The 25432-nt window shown below is 38.7% G+C and overlaps 1 protein-coding gene across 3 annotated transcripts in view; it reads left to right on the top strand.

The window, feature by feature from the left end:
- The window catches only part of LOC121431933 (protein FAM13A-like), a 205311-nt gene that overhangs the window by 31085 nt on the left and 148794 nt on the right, over nucleotides 1-25432 (top strand). For all 3 annotated transcript variants that reach the window (XM_041629710.1, XM_041629711.1, XM_041629712.1), the window contains exon 3: nucleotides 1347-1545. In XM_041629710.1, coding sequence (XP_041485644.1) covers nucleotides 1392-1545 — 154 coding nt within the window. In that variant the 5' untranslated portion in view covers nucleotides 1347-1391. The remainder of the gene's footprint in view (nucleotides 1-1346; nucleotides 1546-25432) is intronic.

Genomic DNA, 25432 nt, shown 5'->3' on the forward strand with positions numbered 1-25432 from the left:
CAATAAATAACAACACACTCCAAAATGTAAAAACAGTGTGTTTTCTAATTTGTCAGGCGAGAAATAAATAATTCCATTCAAATAATAATATTTTCATGTAGCAAGATCCTTCCTGTAAATTCCAGCAAAGTAAAATCCTAATTAACATACCTGGTAAATAATAACTGCAAACATACGGTCAAAATGCTAATGCAGGGACAGTGATTTTCCGTTTAAAAAAATGGCCTTTTCCATTTCAGAAAATCTCAAATTCCGTTTCAGCATGTCAGAAAACGGAAGTGACAATTCCGTTTACACATTGAATATCAAAATCACAGCGCGTACACTCGCACTGGCCAAAATTTGTATCTGCTACTGTACCAACAACACAATAAAATCTGTTCTAATCGGATCTATGCGGGTGCATTTAATAATTTTTCGATCACATTTAGTATGCATACATCCTCACCTTTCACATAATTAGCATTATTTTGCGGTGAAATTAAACTTCATCAATAATTTGGGGGGTTTTTGGACATCGTTATCATCTGACAATGACTTTCGCCAATCCGCCGTCTTGGATTTTAAGACCATGATATCGTGCTGTTTCATCTTCAAACGTAGAGGGCAGCAACACACGACCGTGCAGTTGAGCGATATGAAGCCTGCGATATGAAGCTCAACCCGGCCGGCCGGGTACGGGCGCGGGGTACTACGAGTGTGTGCTGATGTCGAGAGCAGTCACGATGTGTGAATTGTCATGATTGTAGCGAAGTGAGATCGTGTTTTCTGGGGTTTTGTGGCCATTTATTACTCTCATTTTGTTGTTATTTCGGACTAATTTCTGTTGCTATTCTGTGTATTTTGAGGGAAAATACGTTTTCCATGATTTTCCGTTTGAAATGCCACTTTCTGTTTCAAAAGGCCTTTTCCGTGAATTCCGTCCGTTTTCCGCGATCGCGGAAAATCACTGTCCCTACTAATGTGCAGCTTCCAAAAAAGTCAACTAGCCGTGACGACTTTAATTTGTGTTGTGCGCGGGATAATGTCACTGATCTGCTAATAAATATGAATTTAAATCAACATTAAAGTGTATTATATATATGTGTATATTCATATTTATGCATATATGTCCAACAATTGTATATAGTAATATGTTTTAAAAATAAAAAAAAGGGGGGGGACTATTTTTCCTCAGTTATTGAATGCTTTATAGGGAGTACTCGACAAAATGATGAGGACTAACGCATTTTGTTGTGCAAAGTATTTCTATTTTTATTTCCTTTCCTTTAGTAGCTTTCTCTTTCAAAGAGTTATACAATTTTGTGTTTAAGCTCTCTTTTGTACTTCCTTCTTTATTATAATAGGTTGTGCCAGTTGGCACTGACCAAAGGGTTCGGGCAACTACAGCCATGCAGAAGATACTCCGCTCTCCGGCCAGCATACGTCGTAAGGTCAATAACAAGATGTTTGGTGTCCCGTTGAAAGAGCTCTGCCGTTATGGACCTAATGGAGTTCGAATACCAGATCTCCTACAGAAGATTATAGAGTTTATAAAGATGCATGGTGAGTCTAGTGTTGTATCTTGGTGCACGGCCTTGGCCGTAAGGTGCCTAAAAGCCTATTTTTGTCTCACCTGCATAGCAGTGTGAGACTAAAGGTGCCGCTTTTCCAACAGCGGCGGCGTCAACACCAAATCTTAACCGAAGGTTAAGTTTTTAAATGACTGTATGACTTAGAAAGAATGTGGACCCAGTTCATGAAACTTGGCCATATAGTTGATTTGACATTTTCCAAACCAAACTTTTGCGATATAATGTGATCTTCAAGTCAAATCCAAGATGTCAGCCAGATGACGCCATCTTGAAATATTTACTTTTGAAACCTTTGCCCCAGAATCATGAATAGTAAATCTATCCGTGAGTCATTTGGTATGTTGTGCTGTGATTTTGCATTTTATAAAGGAAAATCTTCAGATCAAATCCAAGATGGCCGTCAAACGCCATCTTGAAAAAAATACTTTCAGAGGCTTATACGTGTAAGAGATAATGTAAAGGGATTTCTAATTACTAATTTGTTTTATTAATTCTCAAGTTTTAGGTCACATCTGAGATGTCGGATTTCGACATTAACTGCTCACCAATAGAATGAACCCTCTTTAAGTTTTTGGCTATGATCCATTTCACGTGTACAGAGATGCCAAGTTCAAAGACCAGTTATGCGTGAGATTTTCTGTGAATCTGAGTGAGATCACAGACATTGTGTACAATGTATATGGGGATAGGCTGTGATAGTTGCGTGAGACAGAGATTTGAGGGGATGAACAAGAGTCCAAAATGCTTGAGTCTTGCGCATAGTGCGTGAGACTTGGTAGCTCTGCATGTATTTTTATATGCTTTAATGTCCAGACTTTTGTACTGAAGAGGCTTTTAGAGTCTTATTTGAATTTGAAAGTGTTTCTCCAAATTTTTCCAAAATCAATGTGTCCAATGATTGGTAGCAGTGAAAAAAATACACGAGGGCAAGGGGCGACATAAAATCTTAATGTCGCCCCCGACATTATTGCCGAGCAACAACAACTCAGCGGCCCACGAGCGCCATATGCTCGAGCTCCGCTTACCATTTAAAAATAAAAAATCTGCACTCAAAATCATGAACAAGCCTTGGAAATACCGAGGAGCACAGTTTCAAATTCCGAAGTTGCGTCTTTTCCTGTACCACGTTTTTCCATACACATGGTATGAAAAAAAAAAACGTAACGGTCGGGAAACGGTTGCATGTATAGGGGTCCATTATGACTACCACCATATGCAATTTCTGATACACATTTTCCCCTACAGATATCACAATTCTGTGATAAAATAATTTGAATTACACAGGAAATAAATCCCAGAGTCTAGTAGCATCTCATTGGTGACTTGTCAATCGGCTTTGCTTTTCAAAACGGCCTAGTAACATAAAAAATAACTTATCTCATTTGCTAATCATAACTTAAAAATCATTTGTTTTAGTTTTCTAGGGAATGAGGTAAATATCAGACAATAAATCATCAAACAAAGCTCCATCTATTTTATAAGGCCGGTGGGAGGCTCACCCATTGTACACATTGGCACTTGTCCTAGCTAGCCAGTCTGAGCTCTGTCTCAGGCAGAGCTCTGGGGGACAATTCGCTCAGTAAAGGCCTCAGTGATAGTGATTGTATGTTTCAGACAGAAGTTACATTTCTGGTATATTATTCAAAACTGCGAATAAAGTTTGATGATTTCTTCATTGTCATGTATATTTAAGTTATTAATGAGTTCATTCTCACCTAATTAAGACTCCCCCATAGTGAAATGCAATTTTCGTACAGATCTGCGTTTTCAAAGAACTTCAGGAAAAGTTAGGGTATGTGGGCCTTTATTACATGGCCGAGTACAGGTATTGTACTGGAAGTAGAAATTTGATATTGAATTCATATATATCCAAGTTCAAATCACAGTCACACCCACATCCAAGATTCTAAGCATGAAAAAAATAACTTTAAAAAATCATACAATATTAAACAATAAATAATTCATATTTAAAGTGAACAGGTATTCCTCAAAATACAAAACCATAGCATTTGAAAAGAGCCCCCAAAATGCAAAAAGTAGCCCCCGAAAGGTAGAAATGGAGCCCCCAAAATTGTACAAAAAATTGAAAATGGAGCCCCCCCAAAAGAAAATTAATAGGCATCAGTTTGTCTTAAAAGATGATGGTGTAGCGCTGGGTCTTACATTTTCGAGAGTGGCTTTAGAGCTCCGCTCCAAAGTGGCAGTCTCTAGAACAAATTTGTGCAGATGAAGGAGGCTGGCACTGAGACAGGTTTAGATAGAAATGCTACCCTAGCCTTCCTCCTAGGTCTTTGGTCTGCCAATGTAGCATCCCGATTATTTTCTGACACATTGACCCCCTGTACTTAGTAGCTCTCCTTAGAATGGCAACTATCACCTACATCTTCAATAATTGTTAGTGTCTATGCTACCAAGTTTTATGTCATGTTTGCAGGTGTCTTTAATCTACCGATGGGATGAGACCAATCACACAGCTCACCTTACCTTGGCGGATTGCTTCTGGGTAGGGCTGGGACTAAAACCCGGGTACCCGGGTCCCGCCCGGAAGCCTCGGGTACCCGGGTAGAAAAATCAATACCCGATACCCGAAAATTGCTCACCAGTATAACGTACATTTGATTTGTATTGCGTAGTGTAAGACATGATTGTAAACTCATCACAGAAGTACAGAAGTCTCATTTTGAATCTCACCAATTACCCTCGAAATATCCATAAATATACTAGTTTTTCAAGTGATGATGATGTGACTGAGATCGTTCAATCGTCGCTATGTTTCTTTTGCAGCGCAGTGACGTCATCCAGCCACTGCGACGCAAGCCAATTTATGAATGAAAATATAGTAAGCATGTGCATTGCAAGCCTCAGCCCCACGCAGTATTCCGTCAAAACAAGTCTGCAATACTCTGTCACCTCGTACCAAAATTGACCTAGAATTCCACTTTCCTTTATTTCATATGAATTATGAAAGGTATTCTCAGAGGATCTGTTTTCTCACCGATACCACGCAGGTAAGCAGATTTTATTACTTCTTGCTTTTCCGTCAAAATCTTACGAAGTAGCGTCGATGTTGCATCGTGTTTGTTAGTTTGTAGAATCTATCGCTACGTGAACAAAGTCAATTGATTTCCGGGTTTTGGAGCAAATGAGGCGCCAGCCAGTCACGTTCTTGATACCATTTTCAGTTCATCATAATCGAAAATGGTAACACGATCGTGATTGGCTGGCGCATTTGACGCTCCGAAACCCAGAAATCAATTGACTTTGTTCACGTAGCGATAGATTCTACAAACTCACGAACACCATGTAATATCGACGCTACTTCGTACGATTTTAACGGAAAAGCGAGAAGTAATAAATATTTGCTTACCTGTGCGGTATCGGTGAGAAAACAGATCTTCTGAGAATACCTTTTATAAATCATATAAAATATAGAAAAGTGGAATTCTAGGTCAATTTTGGTACGAGGTGACAGAGTATTGCAGACTTGTTTCGATGGAATACTGCATGGCGCACTGGAGGCTTGCAATGCGCATGCTTACTATATTTTCATTCATGAATTGGCTTGCATCGCATTGGCTTGATGACGTCATCAATGGGGTTTTTCCACCAGTCATATTTCGAGCGACATGATTTTCGGGTACCCAGGTAGCCGCCAGAAAATTACCACAGGTACCCGAAGAGAAAAAAAGCCGAAAGTCCCAGGCCTACTTCTGGGATTCACATAGGTTTCATGCGGCGAATATTCCCCAACTACCTGAGGTGCCTTTGACTAAGTCTAAGAATAAGCTTGGGATACCAGCACGTCTTTGAAGGGCCTCTGTATTTTTCACTTTGTCCTGCCATTTAATGTGCATGATATGTCCGATGCAGCTGACATGAAAGCTGTTTAGCCACTTTTCTTGGTCAGCTTACGTTTTCCGTACAGGAGCTTTGCCACGACTGTGGCATATTTTCCTATCCTGGTGCTGAAAGGTAGCCAGAGACAGTCAATCTAAGGTAGGTTAAGAGTCCACCACAACCAGACAAGTGCATGCTATTGATAGAGATATCTGGAGGACAAACAGTGTCTTGATTCGATCAGGATTTCTGTCTGACAAGCTGATGGGTGATCCAAAATCCTTATATGCACAGGACAGGCGGCTGTATGACTATTTCTTGTATTCCCGCTTCTTGAGAGGCAGGGGCGACATCGTTTCCGTACAACATCTTACGAATGCAGAGATGCCAACCAGTACGATTTTATCGTATTTAGTACGATAAAACAAGTAAAATATGACAGTACGATTTTGGCCATCAAAAATACAATTTCCCGACTTTCTGTCATTGTCCTGTTTTTGTCCCATATATGTGTGTATGTATTGCCTGTGCGCTGCTAGCACGCATGCAGCTGTAAGATCTCTAAACCACTCCTTGAATCGTTACACTGCAGGCCTCGAAATAATCGACGGCCATCGACGGCCATGGCCGTCGATGCCCCCATTACTGGCCGTCATGCCCTTCTTCTTTTTGCTAAAAGTTACGGCCACTAAAAATGTGCCCTTTTTTATATGGCCGTGGTGCGCTTTTTCTCATAAATGTGCCCTTTTTCTGATATATAATGTGCCCCTTTTGAAAGTCTGCACCTTTTTTTTCTGAGCGAGGAAAACTTTTCTCCGATCTCAAAAAGTATCCAATACCTTAGCTTTACCAGCAACATCCAGTGCATGTATGCAGTCTAGTCCGAAGCCGCGCTGAACGATATGAGCTAGCTATACACCGCTAGCGGCCGGCCGGCCGCTAGCGCGCTTTACATATGCTATGTAAGCTGCAGCATAAGAATGGACGAGCCCTCGATACACAAAATGAGTTCATTGTCTGCATGCACAAAACAATAAGAAAACACACAACCAAGCTCACTTGAGCTGATTGGACCTTCGGATAGCCAATGAAACTTTTGGGGAAACAAAGAAGAAGGCACGTGGTTCCCTTATCAGGAGAGTCATGACTTCAGAAATAAATTGATCCCTCCCCCATCTGTGTGTGTGTGAGGGAGAGAGAAAGATAAGGGTGGGAGCCAGAGAATTCCTTTCATGTTTCAAAACAATAATGCAACCTTTTTTCATAATCTCCCTCACACACTGAAAACTACATTCCAACATGCGTCCTCACTGGTACTTTCTCGACTAGTCTCCAAAAATAGACCCAGTTATACATGTTGGTTCAAATGATAAAAAAATCGTAATTTTTAAAGGTATTTCAAATTAAATATTTTGCAAAACATTTTTTTGAAATACATGTGTAGAATCGTGGGCAGTGCCACAAGTGGGGGCGGGGACATGGTGTGGGCAAGGGATGTAATTGTTCAAGAAATGCTCCACCTGGGGTCAGTCTCAAAGAATAGTTCATGAATGAGTTGTTTACATCTTTGGGCTTTGGACTTTGAACTCTGATCTGGGCTGATTCATTCATATGCAGGGGTGTGGCACTTGGAGGGATGCATGCATAATACCAGAGTACCAGCATGGATTTAGGAAGGATTTTCATTGGAACAATAAACTGAAAGTTTTAATCTCATTTCATGTAGTTTCTTTTGATATAAATATCATGGAGAAGGGGAAAAGGTCCTACTTTCATTTATTCTAAACATGTGACTTTGATGGAGATTTCTTCATGGGGTGGGGGGTAACCATAAAGTAGGTCAACTATTGTGACCTAAAAGACCTGATTCCCGACGAACAATCGAATCATTCTATTATTTTTTTCAGGAAATTATTGAATGGTAAAAATGACAATCGTCCCAGGCCTAACATCCATGCTCCATAGCGGTCACGCACAGTTCTCAAAGTCCTTTGCTATTCGTTCATTGTGTGCAGAGAGGGCGGGATAAAATGACAAACACAGTACAACTCCTTTGCTATTCGTTCATTGTGTGTATAGAGGGCGGGATAAATGACAAACACAGTACAAGTACATGTTCCTTGTATACAATCCATTTATTCCAAGTTCCACTCTCATCATATCAGCCCATATCAATAAGCGCAGCTACCGGTAGGGTCATGGAAGTAGGTCAATTTTTGAGTGCGTGATTTCTGATATTCCAGGAATCTCGATTAATCGAACTAATCGATTGTTTCCTCTGGCGAACAATCAAATGGCAAAAAGGGTATTCGTCCCAGGCCTACTTGGCATGCCATGAGGTAATTTGGATAAAGAATTAGATGAAATTAATTTACTTCTACCAGAGGTACTTTTACTTGATTTGTTAATATGTACATGTTACATGTTGGATGTCAAATTCAAGACTCAAAGCAATGCAATGATGTGTTATCCTGTCCTGAAGTGATTCTGAAGAATAATGAAACTTTCTTTTAAAACCTTTTACAGTGAGTGTTGTCAGACTATTAAAGTTCATTTTTTCTTAAGTAAATAATGTGGTTTGGTAATGAATCTGATGTATAACATCGACTATGGAAAGCCCCCCCCCCGCCGCGAAACTAACACCTACAAATAATTTATTACATGCCCCTTAAAAAGTGGCCTTGGTGCCCCTCTGTATGGCCTTGGTGCCCTCTGCTGCCTGGCCTCAGTGAAAAAGTGCCCCTCAAAAAAGTGGCCTTGCCCCCAAAAAATCCTATTTTGAGGCCTGCACTGGCTTCCCATACGACATCGTATAGTTTTTAAGTTACTTTTGTTAGTTTTTAAGTCTCTCAATAAGCAGGCACCTTTATATCTGCGTGATTGTTTGACCCTATACACCCCTCGCAGGAATGTAAGAGCCTCAAGTGACCCATTCCGTCTCACATATAAAATCACTAAAAAAATGGCTGGAGATAGGACTTTTACCATAACCGCTTCAAAATATTGGAATCGCTTACCTTTTACTCTTAGACAATCACCATCTGTTGCTTCATTTAAAAAGGGACTTAAAACATTTCTCTTTTCCAATCCAGATTTTTAGGATTGTACGTTTTCATTTGTATACATGTAGTTGTAACAATCTCTTTTTCTTCTTGTAAGCGCTTTGGGCCATTCTGGGAAAAGCGCAGTATATAAATAATAATAATAATAATAATAAATAATAGTAATTTGAATTCCACTGGAGATAAATCCCCGTTCACAGCACATAGGATGTGCGAGTCTTTTATCCTCACCGACTTTGCTTGTCAAAACGGAGCCTTATTAATCCCAAATCAATAGTTGTGAATTATAGCTTTTTAATTTCTTTCTTGGTGAGGTGTAAATATCAGACAATAAATCATCAAACAAGGCTCCATCTAAAAAAAAATAGGACGCCGTGCACTTGAGTGTGGTACTTGTATGCTGTTAGCTAGCCAGTTTGAGCTCATGTTCTCTGCCAGAGCTCTGGGTGAGAATTCTATCAGTAATGGCCTAAGTGATGGTGATTTTCTGTTTCAGATAGAGTTTAGATTTCATGTTTATTTTTGAAAACTGTCAAAAAACTTCATGATTTCTTCATTGTGATGAATATTTAAGTTATTAATGAATACATTTTCACAGGATTTAGACTCTCCCAGAATGAAAGGCATTTTCTGTGAAGATCTGCGTTTTCAAATAACTTGTGAAAAACTTAAGGTACATGAACCTACAATACATGTAGGCCTACATTTAAAAATTTACATGTAGCCTGTGGCTATGTGCTGGAATTTGAATAGACTGAGTTTGATATTGATTTAATTTCTTCATTTCTTTAACATAATTTATATGCTGTTGGGGCCGAAGTCGGCCGCAACCATTCACTCATCGAGGGCGACAAGAGAAGAACAGATGAGAGCGAAGGGACAGGCAGATGTGTTGGGTAGTGTTTATTAATCATAAACAGAACAGAAGAATGGAACTCAGAAAACCCCCTAGTATAATAAGGTCCCAGGAATATATGTCTCCTGGTCAGCTGCGCCCATGGTCAGCAGCCATGAACACTCAACAGCCTCTATATCAGCGGCTGGTAAATAACAACTGCAAACATACAGTCGAAAGCTAATGTGCAGCCTCTAAAATAGTCAACAAGCCGTGACGACTTCGTTCTGTGTTGTGCGCGGGATAATGCCACTGCCCAGCTACCGGGCCTTGCCTAATATATCTCCGCATTTAAATATTCATGACGTCACATTCTAATGCATCACAATATGATATGCTAGTGAATATAAATCTAAATCGACATTAATGTGTAATATATATATATGTATATTTATATTCATGCATCTATGTCCAACAATTGCATCATAATACATGTTTTTGAAAATAATAAAGGGGAGGACTACGTTTCCTCGGTGAGATGACACTAGACCCACGTGACCCAAAAGTGATTAGGTTTCGCGGTCTGTGATAAAATTTTACCACACCCGAATTGGTCGTAGGGTGGTAAAAAATAGGTAAATCAAACAGAAAAATTAAGAAATTAGTTTGGTCGCTACAATGCAATCCAAGTGCACCTCACAGTCACAATCATACACAAACACTCACCCACACCAGTGATTCTAACCATGAATTTTTTTTTTTTTTTTTCTAAATTTATTATTTGATATGAATTCTCTCATGTTTATTTTATTCATTTATTTAGATTTTTTTTTTGTGGGGGGTTCATTGTTTGTGGTTCATTAAAGATGAAAAGTAAATAAGCCCATGTAAAGGGGATGTGGAGTGAGGGTGTCAAAACACACTTAAACATTTAAATCTGATTTCTTAGTTGTTTGAATAAGCCTATTACTTAGCATGCTATTTCGGTACTAATTGAAAAATTTGCAGGAGCTGCGCTTACTATAGACAAATTTGGAGTGTGGTTCACAGTTATATTCTTTTTTTTAATTGCCCCTGGTTCCAGAAAATTGCCCCCGGTTCCTGTAAAAAGCCCGCGAGCCGGGGGCAATTTTTTTTGAAAAATTGCCCCCGGCCTGCAGCTCAAGCTTGCACTGGTCATGTTGAGTTTTCGTGAAAATCTGATTTTTCACTAAAAAATAAGATTTTGAGGATATTCAGTCTGATTTTTTGTGTCAAGAGGTTGGCATCTCTGCAAATGAGAACCATCCTGACCATTGTTTTGGCACGAGGTTGGTCTCTGGTACGGATAAAGAAGCCTTCTGTACATTCGCCAAATGCATACTGGTGTTGCATGGAGAAGAAGATCCCATTAGAGTGTCAGGCCCAGGCGCAGCCTTGCTTCATGCCACTGCTCACAGTAACTGAGGGAAGCTACAAGATGTTCCAGCTTTGAAGCAAACTGTTGTCTGGGGGAGCCTATCTTCTGCAGGAGGCTAAATAGTGCAATCCTGCTGACCAAGTCAATGGCTCTTGTCAGGACGAAAAGTCCGGTGATAATTATAAAGGAAGGAAATAAGTTGATTAATTTTCTGAAAAATCACTTTATAATTCAAATAATACTTTCAAGTCCTTTCACTACACTAGAAAAGTATGATCGGATGTAAAAGAATGATATGGACTCCCGAAATAGATCATAGCCTGAACCTTGAATTGTATCATTCTAAAGTGAGCGGTTAATGACGGAATCATCAACCATCTGACCATCTTAGACATGACTTGACCTCGAAATAAAAATGGAGTGATTAAAAGAAATTAATCATTCTTACGGGTCGTCCCTCTATCGTTGTACATGTAAGAAAGGTCATTATGAGTGTGCAAATCAACAATGAGATATTTGATATCACAAAAATTGTCTGCTTCTCAATTTGCTATCCCAAATCTGAAACATCTTGATTGAAAGGTATAATCTGATACAGGACATCAGCCAACAAACCCCAAGGAAAGGAAAAAGATTCCTTTGTAAAGATCAGATTCGCTTGATAGCCTCTATTGTCAAAACACCTGTATGTTCTCATTAATATGCACATAATCGGGATATGGCGACTATTATTGCATCAACAGAATACTCTCGTTAATCATCCATTTCTTATGGGTCCATGGGGCTACCAAGCTGAATTTGTTCTAGGACCTTGTAGGAACAATATTAAGAAAAATACTTCATCGGAAAGAACATTTCTAGGTTGGTTGGGACTATCAAATTGACTAATTGGGTCAATCAAGTATTACTGAACATCCTGTTTGAGTTTCAGGGTCACATGACCAAGGTCAAAGGTCATTTAGGGTCAATGAACTTAGACCATGTTGGAGGAATCAACTTCAAAATCTTAACCTAAGGTTAAGTTTTTAGGTCATTCAGCCCAAAGGGCCAGATGAGCTTATGCCTTGGCGTCCGGCGTCCATCTGTCGTCCATCCACAATTTCAAAATGCTTCTTCTTCGCCATTTCAAGTCCTTTTTCAATTCTGTTTGCTTTATATGATAGCACTAGGTGGGGGATTCAAAACTTCTACACAGAATTTTGAAATTCATTTAAATATGCTAATTTGTGCGGATATTTCAAAATTCACAACAAATGCTTCTTCCTTTTTTGTTGACCGATTTTAATTTTTTTTTCTTCCATCTAGTAGAGCTTCATGAGGTTCACCAAAACTCTACACAGAATTTTGAAATTTTGACTAGAGCAATTTTTATGCTAATTTTGTGTGCAAAATTAATTTATTCATATTTTTAAAACTTCACATACATGTAAAATGCTTTTTCTTCTTTAATTGTTGACCAATTTTGATTTTTTTCGTCCATCTGGTAGAACTTCATGAGGTTCACCAAACTTCTACACAGAATTTTGAAATTTTCAGTAGAAAATTATTTATGCTAATTTGTGCAAAATTTATTCAGAAATCACATAAAATGCATCTACTTCTTTATTTGTAAACAAATTTTGATTTTTTTTTCTTCCATCTGGTAGAGCCGCATGACGTTCACTAAACTTGTACACAAAATTTTGAAATTTTGTCTGGAAAATTATTTATGCTAATTTATGCAAAATTCATTCATAAATCACAAAAAATGTTTTTTCTTCTTCATTTGTTGATCAATTTCAATTCTGTTTGCTTTATATGATAGCTGGAAGGTGGTGATGCAAAATTTCAACACAGAATTTTGAAACTCATTAAATATGCTAATTTATTCATATATTTTCAAAACTTACAAAAATCATTTATTTTGTTGATTGGATTTTGATTATTTTTGTTCCATCTGAGAGCTACATGAGGTTCACCAAGCTTCTACACAGAGTTAAGAAATTTTGACAAGAAAATTGTTTAATTGCTTAATTTATATGAAATTTATTCATGTTATACATGTGTAGATCACAAAAAATGTTTCTATGTCATTTCTTCATCAATTTCAATTCTATATCCTCAATTTATGTCACCAATATAATTCACTGTAATGTCAACTGGGCTGAAATTGAAATTGTGTTTCAAGTCACATGACCAAGGTCAAAGGTCATTTAGGGTCAATGAACTTCGGCCAAGTTGGGGATATCTGTTGAATTACTGTCATAATTTTAAAATTTATGAATCTGATTCATGAAACTTGGACACAAGAGTAATCAAATATCACTGAACATCCTGTGCGAGTTTCAGGTCACATGATCAAGGTCAAAGGTCTTTAAAGGTCAATGAGCTTTAGCCATCTTGTTGATATTAATAATAATAATAATAATAGATGTGATTTGTAATGCGCCAAATACACTCGGCAGAATGCCCAAGGCGCAGTGAAAGAAGAAAGAAAGAACGAAAGAGAACAAGTACAAATATAATAGTAATAGATCCAGGAACAATTAAGAGTAAGAGGCATTGAATAGACGAGTCTTAAGGTAACGTTTAAAAGTATCAATGGACGTGCATTCATGGATTGTCGGGAAGACCATTCCATAGAACAGGGCCAGCATGCGCAAAAGCCCGAGCCCACCATGTCTTAACGTATTTAAGAATAACTAGGGAACCAGAGTTTGATGAACGTAGGGACCTGACTGGAGTGTATTTGCTGATTAGATTAATATTGTACTGTGGAGCAGAGCCGTTAATTGCATGGAATACAAGGAGAAGGATTTTGAAGATGATGCGATCGTTGACCTTTAACTAATGAAGGGATTTCAGAATGGGTGTGATATGAACATGTTTTTTTAGATAGGGTGACCAAACGTGCTGCAGCGTTCTGGAGCTTTTGGAGTTCAGACAACTGGGTGTTGGGTAAATTGTAAAGTAAGGCATTCCCGAAGTCAAGTCGTGAAGAAATCAGAGCATGAACCAATTTTTCAGTAGCAGATTTAACAAATATTTCCTGATGAACCCAATATTGCGGAGCTGATACCTTACAGACCTACAAATGATGGTTATTTTATTTGACATAGACATTCCATAATCTAACATGACACCTAGGTTGCGACACGTCTGGGACACATTAATGGTACATCCCGAAAAAGAGACGGATGACAACTTGACCTTACTTAGTTGAGCCCTTGAACCAAATAGAAGGAACTCAGTTTTGGAGGGATTCAATTTCAATGAATGACTATCCAGCCAGGAGTGAATGTCAGCTAAACAATTCTCAAGAAGGGCAATTGCATTTGTTGCATCAGCCTGGTTAGGTTTGAAGGAGAGATAGAGTTGGATGTCATCGGCATAGATATGATAATTGATATTATGACGTTGTAAGATATGTCCCAAACTAATCAAGTAAATCGAAAACAAAGTGGGCCCACCCACAGAACCCTGCGGTACACCGTGAGAGAGAGGCATACTACTAGATTTGCAGTCATTAATACAGACAATCTGCGAGTGACAGGAAAGATATGACTGAAACCATTCATATGCCTGACCCCTAACACCAAATGAACTGAGTGTATTAAGAAGAACATTATGATTGACAGTATCAGAAGCGGAAGACAGGTCGAGTAAGAACATGGCTGAGATATTTCCTTTGTCCATACCCTAAAGAATAGAGTTGGACACATTGACCAGGAGAGTTTCCACACTATGGTTGGGACGATATGCATATTGAAAGGGATCAAATAAATTGTTGTCTGAAAAATAATCAGTAAGTCTAGAAAATACAACCCTTTCAAGAATTTTGAATAAGAATGGCAGATTAGATACAGGACGGTAATTTTGCAGTACCTGTGGATCAAGAGAACTTTTCTTCAGTAGTGGAGTGATATAGGCACCTTCAAACAAGTGGGAACTTCAGCCTGATCAATACTTAAATAAACTATCTGTGAATATTTGTTGAATTACCATCATAACTTTGAAAGTTGATTGGTCTAGTTCATAGAACTTGGACATACGAGTAATTAAGTATCACTGAACACCTTGTGCGAGTTTCAGGTCACATGATCAAGGTCAAAGATCAATGAGCTTTGGCCAACTTGTTGGTATTTGTTTGATTACCATCATAACTTTGATAGTTGATTATAGTTAAAAAAAATTGGACATAAGAGTCAAGTATCACTGAACATCCTGTGTGAGTTTCAGGTCACATGACCAAGGTCAAAGTTCAGTGGACTTTGGCCATATTGGGGGTATTTGTTGAATAACCATCATAACTCTGAAAGTGTATTGATCTAGTTCATAAAACTTGGACATAAGAGTAATCACGTATCACTGAACATCTCATGCAAGTTTCAGGTCACCTGACCAAAGTCAAAGGTCATTTAAGGTCAATGACCTTTGGCCATTTTGGAGGTAATTATTAGATTGCTGTTTTAACTTCCAAAGTTATAGTTTATATAGGGGTAATCAAGTATCACTGACAAGTCTTGGGTCACAAGATCAAGGTCAACTGTCATTGTCATTGAAAATAGTATTGTATCATTATATGATTTTGTGTTTTTGTGAATAATTATGTTATCGTAGTTTTGAATTGTGTGATGCAGGTGAGACTGCCAGAGGCGCTTCATTTTTTTGTATGCATAGAGCTTATTTGCAGTATTCAAAATTGTTTTTAAGGTTTAGAAAGACACTTCACTGTAACTTCTAGTCCTAAAAAATATTTCAGTGATTTTTGTAAGCTGTGTAAAATGTGTGTGGTAAAGCTCATTGATCAAGTGGTTGTTATTTTGGTCACATACTAGAAGTGACTCAGTGTCAAGGTGGTTTCAGACCGCCTCGAAGTTCACCACTTCCAGGTATTCTCTGATCGGGAAATTTACCCCGATCAGAAAATACCAGGTATTTTGGTAATGTGAAAGCAAACTACGCGTAATTTCCCCGAAAGAAAATACCCGCTAAATAGTAGGTACTTGGCGAAATTACGAGAACTTTCGTGGGGATTTTTCCAAGGTCGCAGGTATTTTGGCGATGTGAAAGCAAATTACGGGAACTTTTATCCCAGCGTGTCGTTGGGCGCGGCGGCGTGGGTGGCTGCTGGGCTAGTGATTTTGAATTTCGCGCCTTGCCTGCTTATCAGACCATAATGCGCATGCCCGTAACTTCGGGAACTTATCCCGAAGGATGTGTTTCGGGGCGGTGTGAATGCAAGAATAATTAACAGGTATTTTTTAGCCGAAAACAGTTCCCGTAATTTAACGGGGATTCTTGTGATCGAGGCGGTTTGAAACCGCCTAGTGTCACGGTAATCTCGTGTTCTAATCCAACTTCATTCATCTACATCTATTAGAAGTCTTTCCTGTTTTGCTCATTCTTTCTTGTTGCCTTAATGCTCAGCTTGAATCTAAACACACCCACTGATACAAGTTTATTTGGATAACATTCCAGTAGGCCAATTTCTTTCAGCCCAAGTTTTCTAATTAATCTACTATTTTTGATAGAGCAAACTATTCCAGTCAAAACAATCTCGGGATCATTTATAATGAAAAAGCAAAGTAAGATTCCTCAAAATGAGATAATCCTGAGTGAAAAAAATCTGATTTTGTAAAATATTCCACTATATGGTGACAATGTAAATTTTTAATTTGCTATTTTTAAATGTAAGGTTAAGAGTGTGGTGTCATGTCCATGAGATTGATTTCGAACACTGAATGTACTTAAACAAATTATGATCATTGTAAATCAGTTTTGTGATACTATTCTTAATTGTCTGCATGGGTTTTGTACAAACTTTTGTTTTCTTTGCTCTGTGAGATGTTCATTTTCACAGAAGTCTAATCTGACATTGTATAAGTTAGGGGGGGGGACAACTGGGGCCCATTTCACAAAGAGTTGCAACTGTTGTAACATTGCCATTATGGCAACTACCATGGCAACCTTGATTCTGATTGGCTGCTGAGTCGTTGCCATGGTAGTTGCCATACTGGCAAAGTTACAACAGTTGTAACTATTTATGAAAAAACAGGCTCCTGGTCTATTTAGGATGCATGTGCCTCCTAGTCTGCAGGCACAGACCCTGATTGAAACTCTTCGAATAGCAAGTTGATATTACAAATAATTTAAGAAATGGGAGGGACATATCATTGTTAGTGACTTTGTGCCCCGGCCCCCCACTCCGGAGTCGGAGGTCTCTCTCTTTGGACTCCTGAGAAATTTAAAAAGGGGGTTATAAAATATCTTGAATATCATAGAAAATTTGATTGAATCCTGGGATCAATTCCTGAAATTCCTGCTAGTTTTGAAAGCTCATTCAGGATTATTTCTTTTTGAAAAGTGAACACAAAGTCCCCCAATATCGACTCGATAGTACAGACTTATTGAAATCTGTGAGAGAGTTACCAACAGAATGTGTATACCTACATTGTAGTACTCCACGCGTGCGCATGCCGTACGGTATACTATGCTATACGGTATCAGCACGATTTCTTTTTGGGTTACATAATTGATTCTGTTCTAACCTCATGTGCAAGTGCCTTCTGATTTTATCCTGCAATTGATGTTAATCCCTTTGTAATTCTGTTTACAAGTGATCACGGAAAGTGATTAGCAACCCTTTTTTCATTCTTTGTTGTTTCTTATGACTGCATCGTGTTCTGAGATCTCATTATGAACATCAAAAAATCTTTCCTATGGTAAAGCGGGTTCTAACAAGCAGCCATATTGGAGGACAAACAATAAAAACCTGTGCATCAGACTCTGAAAAGTCATTATTTTCATGGTTTTGCTATTTTGTCCTTCATGACATCAGGGAACCTCTGTTGTAAATACCAGTGATGAATGGAGGGAGGGGGGGGGGGGGGTCAGAAATTTTTGCAGACATGAGATAGGGGGGTGCTTTCAAAGGGAGGGAACAAAAATATGTGTACTTCACCTTTGACCTTTTGACCTCAAAATCAAGAGGCTTCCTTGGATCCATGCTAGTATCATACACACTAAATTATATGAGCCTAGGTTAAGTTAAACTAAAGTTATCACATTTACAAGGACTTCCGAAGGGTAAGATGAAAACACATCACTGTGACCTTGACCTTTGACCTTTCGACTTCAAAATCACTAAACTACCTGGGATCCATGCTAGTATCATACACACCACATTGTATGAGCCTAGGATATCTAAAGTTATCGCGTTTACAAGGACTTCTGAAGGGTAAAATGAAAGCATCTACAATGTATCACTGTGACCTTGACATTTAATCTTAAATCAATAGGCTTCCTGGGATCCATGCTAGTGTTAAACACACAAAATTATATGAGCCTATGTTAAGTTCAACTGAAGTAATCATGTTTACAAGGACTGCAGAAGGGTAAGATGAAAACATGTCACTGTGACCTTGACCTTTGGCCTATTGACCTCAAAATCCATGCTAGCATCATGCGCACCAAATTATATGAGCTTCGGCTATGTTAAACTGAAGTTTTCGCATTTACAAGGAAGAGTGAAAGGACGGACTCCGAGCGTGATATAATACGTTCCATCGGACGGGAGTATAAAAAGATTTTTGTTAAAAGGTGCCATTTTCTGTTTAATATAATACATCAAAACGCAACTTTTAATTCATAAATATTTAGTGTGTATTTTTTTGTAAGTTTGTATGTTTTTCAAATATAATTTAAGAAAAAAATCCCATTTGTTTTTTGCTAATTTTTATTCCATCCACAAGGTTGTTTGATGAAAATTAGGAAAACTTATTAAAAATAGATGAAGTGCAGTTTGACCATTTTGAGATTATACGTGTGTTGCTGAGAGTTTTACAAAGTAATAGACCAAGCAGTAATAGTGTGAATGGTTGTAAACCCAGACTTACAATGTAGTATTGACCCTTGTGCTCCACGGTGAGGTGCTAATATATTGAAGACTTCCTGTGAAATAAGGGGGAAATTAAGAAGAGGAAATAAACACTTATATAAATTGTGTTTGACAAATGACTTTGGAGATCAGTAACCATATTGATAGCTCTACTTTATGTGGGACGAAGAGAAGAAAAATCAATGTACGACTCGTTTCCTGAAGGTGGTCCAGGTCTTTACCTTGTCTCTTCCTTGTCAGCTTGAGTTACATTTCTTATAAAGTATAGCCTTATGATATTCATTTTTGGCCCATTTACTTTATTTGCCTGTAGTTGCATATGTATAGAAATTAGTTGTCACAAGATCAGGAAGGAGCAAGGATATAATTGCACCCCCCCCCTATGAAAATCTCTTTATGCATCATTTTGTAGTCTAAAATCACAGAACATCCACAATAGTCATTAAAAATAGACCAGTTCGTAGTTACTTCATGGGCAATTTTGGTCAAATGACCTTTCATTTCTTTCATCACGATAGGCAGATTTTGAAGCAAGATATTACGTAAGCTTGCCTTACATAGCAGGATGAAGAAATTGAATAGACCAGGTGACTAGAATAGCACACCAATGAACACTTAATGAAGGTATTTGTTGCATTCCTACTTTGAATGCATATCTTAGCATGTTGCACAATGTACTTGACAAACTGAAATACCAGTCGTTCGTGGAAGCATTGTTGTTTTTTTTTGTGGATGTAAAGGAAAACAACAATTCAAAAGAATATATGAATAATCAAGACATCAAAGTTGGTGCTTATCTCATTAGATTATAAAGCACCATGTCACTTTAGTACAAATGACCTTCTTCTGATCATGCGTAGAATATTTTGATCATGCGCAGAAAGGAACTACGAACTGGCTTATACTTAGTAGTTTTTTTTTTATGGTGTACCTTAGTGTTGTTATCAGTTCTCTGTCGATATATTGCAAAAAAAATATCTTACCAATATTGATAACTATCGACAAAAGAACATAATCAATACGCATTTTTTATGCATTGATTAGCGATTTTACAATTCTCACGGTGGTCAAAATTCATATCTGTCACAGTACCAAGAACGCTTTTAGGTCTGTGTTTATCAAAAGTAAACGATAACATATTTAGCATTAATACATCCTCACTTTTCACGTTATTATTAGCATTATTTTGGGTTGGATGAAGTTTTATCAATAATTTGGGGGCTTTTTGGACATCGTTCTGAGCAGTCAATGACTTTCGCCTATCTGCCATTTTGATATTGTGCTGTACATCTTCGAATGTAGAAAGGGCAGCAGCACATGGCCTTGTGCTGCCTTCTACATTAGTTGGTACTTGTTTTTGGTCGCTAAAATTGAGCTTGCGCTTGTGAATGTTTTTGATACGTTTGATTGGAGTCGAGTGCAGTCACATTGTTTTGGTTGTCATGATTATAGAGAAGTAAGATCATGTTTTGTGGCTAGACCGGTAGGAAGTAATTCTTTAAAAAGCTGCATGCACTATGAACGCCTATCTTAGCCGGGTAATATAGGAGCGCCTTGAGCACCTAACAAGGTGGATATGTGTGCAATATAAATACCCTATATTATTATTAGAAGTAGTAGTAGTAATTGTTCATATTTTGCTAAGTTTTGGAGTTATTTCTGTTGCTGTTCTGTGCCTTTTGAGGAAAAATACGTTTTCGGTGATTTTCTGTTTGAAAAGCAACTTTCAAAAGGACGTTTCTGTGAATTCCATCTGTTTTCCGCAATTGCTGAAAATCACTGTCATAAACCCCCATTCCACAGAGAACAAGACTGCTGAAAGACCTTAGAAAGACCATGAATTCTGGTTGATCTTTCAAAGGTCTCTCAATAAACCTACAATGGTCTTTGAGGTCTTATACCCTTTTCATAAACCTATCCTCCAATTAGCCGCCTAAGAGTAATGCGGATAATTCAATAAAAATTGCGTTCATAAACTCCGAAAATAAGCCGCATTATTTTTACGAGCGCCCGTCCTGAAAAAGGCGGATAATCGCCATGACAACTGGACACGCCCCCTCCGATGCGGTTGTGTTGGAAAAGGGTGACCTTGTGACCGCACCATGGCAATTATCCGCATTATTTGGAAATGCGTTCATAAACTCAAAATCTTGTCCCGATGCTGCTATTATGCGGATAATAGCAGCATCAGAGTAATGTGGATAACTCTTGTCCTCCTCCAATTTTACGACCAAATTATGCTGCTATTAGCCGCCTAATTCATTTTAATGGGGTTTATGAAAGGGGTATTACTCGAGTCCTGACCAATCTTTCAGTGGTCTTCATGGGCTCCAAAACTTTTTGAAACAGTTCAAAACAGTCTTACAACGGTCTTACAGGGAAATGGTCTTTCAATGATCTTTCGGCAGTCTCTCAAGACTTTTGCGGAGATCACTGTAAGTCTCATGAGAGATCATTGTAAGATCATTGAAATACCATTGAAAGACCAGGCAAAGTCCATGGAAAGAATTCTGAAAGATCACCTGTTGCATAAAAGATCTCTGAAAGACCATTGAAAGATCTCTATAGGACTACTATAAGACCAGTAAGACAAGAAATATCCATCAGTCTGTCAGAGTTCTTTGAGGGGTCTTTCTGAGCCATTCCACAGAGATGACAAATTTCAGTGATCTTGAAGACTGCTGTAAGACCTCACCAGTTATAGGTCTTTCAGTGGTCTTTAAATGGTCTCCGTTCTGTGGAATGGGGGCCTAATAATAGCGGGTATTATTAACGAGAGAAAGGTTATCTATTATCGCTAAGTGGCACAAATCATGCAATCATCGACGAGAATAGCAATAAAGATGTTATCGATAAAAGCAATAATGAACCTATATGTAGCTTATAACAGTACATGAACATGATTTCGGTTGTAATTTCTGGGTCGTTGTTCTGATCGCTGAATTCTTTGTTAAAGCCGAAATCGCTTTAGATTGTAGCTTCAAAATATTGGGTATACTATCTATAAAAGAAAAATCCATATTTTATCATTTGAAACAAAAAGTACCAACTGAAGGTGTTACAATACTGCAACAAATAACAATTAAAATCATAAACCAGGGCTTGACACTAGCGCCGGTCAGATGGTCCAGACCGGTAAAAATCGCTGTCAAGCCAGTAGATTTGCAGAAATAGCAAGATTTGCAGGTCTGACATGACCAGTAAAAAAAATATCATTGTTGGGCCAGTAATTTTTCAAAAAAATAGCAGGATTTATGGGTCCAACATGACCAGTAATAAAAACCATTGTTGGGCCAGTAACTTTTCCAGAAATCGTCAAATTCACTGGTCCAACATAAACATAAAAAACTATTCCATGACTCAAATTGCAAACCATTTTCCTCTGTTTATTTTCTGTCATTCACACACAGAATACACACAAAATGAATCACATGCAATTTTTACTAGGGTAACATGCGGTGTACATGTATAATATACCAGCCAGCCACACGGCCAGCCCACATAGTAAATTTTCTACTGGTCGTACGAACAAGCTTGGCTAACCTCTCACAGAACTGTCAAAATTCACATTTCACACTAATGAAAAGCTCTAATGTCCATATTTCCTAAAAATTGGGGTGAAAGGAGAAATTTTCACTTCTGTAGTTCAAACTGACCAGGTTTCGAGTGATATCGTCTGAATACATGATCCATAACGGCATAGCCCCACATATTGTGTGTGTGGTGATACACTTGGTTTCTGTCGTACATGTAGCTATATTTTAACTGAGCCAAAAAGAAACATGATTTATTTATGATAGTTTGAGCTTTCTTCCTCTGCTTTCTTTCTTTCCTTCTTTCTTTTCAATCTTTCTTTGTTTCTTCCCTCTGTTCTTTCATTTTTTTTATTATCTTTTTAAGGTTTCTTATTTTCTTTGTCTTTCATTCTTTCTGTCCTTTAAAAAATATTTTTCTCTATTTCTTTTTCTCTTTTTTTCTTTAATTCTTGAGTCCATCTATCTGTAGTACCTGGTCCCCGGTACTACAATACTGCAAGAATCTTCAGGATTGAAGGAGGCAGTCAGTGTAACTTGAAACCTTGAAACCTATATTTATCTTTTCTTTCTTTCCTTCCTTGTTTTTACCCTCTCTTTCCTTCATTCTTTGTTACTTTCTTTGTTTCTTCCTTCCATCCATCCATCCTTTCTTTACCCTTTCTTGTTTTTTATTTCTTCCTTCTTTCAGCCCTTTCTCTTTCTTTTATTCCTTCCTTTCTTCTTTCTGTCTTTCCCTTCCTTTTTTCCCTTCGTTCCATCTATCCTTTTACCTTTTTGTCTCGCCCACCAGAGGTGAAGGCGAGACTTAGGGATCCAAATGTCGACCGTCGTCCGTCCATCACAAATCTAATGACACATAACTCCACAACCGTAAGTCGTTTTTCAACCAAACTTGGATGGTAGATGGACTTGGGGGACCTGCATGCTATGCTGCAGTCGGAGGTCACATGGTAAGGTTAAAGGTCATTATCAGGTCAACGTTAAAGTTTACATGCAAGACTCGTATGACACCTGACTCCGCAACCGTAAGTTACTTTTCAACAAAGCTTGGATGGCAGATGTACTGAGTCGACCTGCATGATATGCTGCAGTCAGAGATAACATGGTAATGTCAAAGGTCATCTTCAGGTCAACATTAAAGTTTACGTGCAAGGCTTTTATGACAAGTGTTATTCCATCCCAGTCATTTTACAATGTAGTTTCAATACAATTCTACTGCGTGCCCTCAGATATCACAATATTTCTGGTTATTTTCATAAGTGGGCGAGACACAAAATCGTTTTTGCTTTTTTACTTCTTTCCATCTTACCCTTGTGCAGCATGGATCCCAGGAAGCCTATTTTGAGGTCAAAGTTCAAGGTCACAGTGACATGTTTCCATCTTAACCTTCTGCAGTCTTTGTGAATGCGATAACTTCAGTAGTAACCTAGTCTCACATAATTTGTTTTGTTTGATACTAGCATAGATCACAAGAATTATTTTGATTTTGAGGTCAAAAGGTCAAAGGTGAAGTCCCTACCTTCCACTTTTCGTGCTTGACCAAAAACTCAATTTTGGGCATTACAGGCAGGCATGTTATGCGACAATCTTGTTGATTCCTATGTGACTCTTTTTGGTTTTATATCAATCTAAGTTAAGGTTTATTGTACTAGCGTGAGTTTATAATTTAAGGCTTTTTTGGACTTCTCATTTTGAGCTTGTGCTTGCCTTTACAGGTCGCTCGCATGGGCAGAGAGCTCGAAGCTTCTCCCCATATCTCTTGTGAACCTGCAATTTTTTCTTGCTTCGTGTTGAATTTCTTATTCTCGCCTTGTCTTTTAACTAATTCTCGTTCTGCCTTCTCCCCCTTATGTGATGGAGTTGTTTTGGCATCGCCATTAATTATTTTGTTTTGAAACGGCCGGTCTCTGTTATGTAGAGTTACCATCTTGTTTCTTCTGTAGGGTGTTATTCAATCTTGTTTTATTGTTTTTAACTCACATATGATATCAAATTAATTACTTAATTAATCTGTGTGATTGATTGTTTATTCCCGTCTTAGAAATTTCTTTTCTTACAGACGGTCTTCTACCCTGAATGAAATTCTGTCCTTCAGTTGTTTTGTTTAATTTAAAAAAAAAGTGTTTTTTTTCTCTCAGTTGATCTTCTTATCTTGTGTCCTTGGACTCAAGTCTTAAGTCTTGACCTGCCTAATTAAGTAGTGACTTCAGCTCACCAAAATTATCTGAAATATTAATATCAATAATTCCTTTAGAGGGATCTTGGATTTGTCTCCTTTCTTGTCCACCCCTCCCGGGCTTCCTCTGTTTTTGCCCCTCTCTTTGTTCTTTCAGGTTAAGAACTTATCGGGTAGATTAGCATTTTTCAACTCATCCCTTGATGATCCCACGGCTGCCCAGGGGAAGAACTGGGCTGGTGTACTTTTCCCGCCATCAGCGGTGATGAGTATGAGAGCAAGAGAGTGAGACCCTTTGTGTAGGGCTAAAAGAAGGGTGCAACCTTGGAATGACGTCCACATGCCCTGAGTAAAGGAAGGGTGTAACCTTAGAGTTGCGTGCACATGCCCAAGAGGGTGGAACCATGGTGTTGCGGCCACGTGCCCGAAAGATGATAGCAAAGGATCCCTCGTTGGGACCTGAACCTGATATGGTGAGTGTTGTACATGTACTAGTAGAGGAAACCTCAACTCCTCCAGGGCTGCCTGACCCACCACCTATTGGGTCCAACAAGACCTTGATAAGAGCGTTTGATACTTTTCGTGGCACAGACTGGGCTTAATGAAGATTGGCGGCCGCATACAGGCGAATCACGCTTGTTTACAAGGCGTAGGCCTCCTGCCAGATGGCACCTTGTGGCCTTGTTGCCTGCCCCACGGGCAAACCCACCCTGTCATGTCGGTGAGCCCAAACTAGACCACCAGTTTACTCTCCCGTGGTGGCAGGAGCGGTTAGCCCGTCGCCAGGTCATTGGCCTAGCCCAAACGGTCTAATTGATAGACTACACACATTGTGGGGGTTAAGTGTGCGGGCGTCTCCGACGCTCCCTCTTATGGGAGTGGGTAACAGGCGACGCAATCACCGTGTTCCTCAGGCAAGTTGGCTTCTTTTTATTTATTAGAAGCCTCTCCACTTGGCGCACTTGGGTCGCCTCGCAGGCCGTCCCCTTTCTCCATCAGTACATTGCAACCATAGTCGCCACGCCACCTCTGATCTTGAACAGACTCTATAACTGTCTACCCCCAATCGTTGTAACCCCCTCTAGGGCCAACTGAGGATAAGCCCCAATACGAAAGTGATCTTCATTTTACTGG

This window comes from Lytechinus variegatus, chromosome 18, assembly GCF_018143015.1.
Source record: "Lytechinus variegatus isolate NC3 chromosome 18, Lvar_3.0, whole genome shotgun sequence".
Taxonomy (NCBI): domain Eukaryota; kingdom Metazoa; phylum Echinodermata; class Echinoidea; order Temnopleuroida; family Toxopneustidae; genus Lytechinus; species Lytechinus variegatus.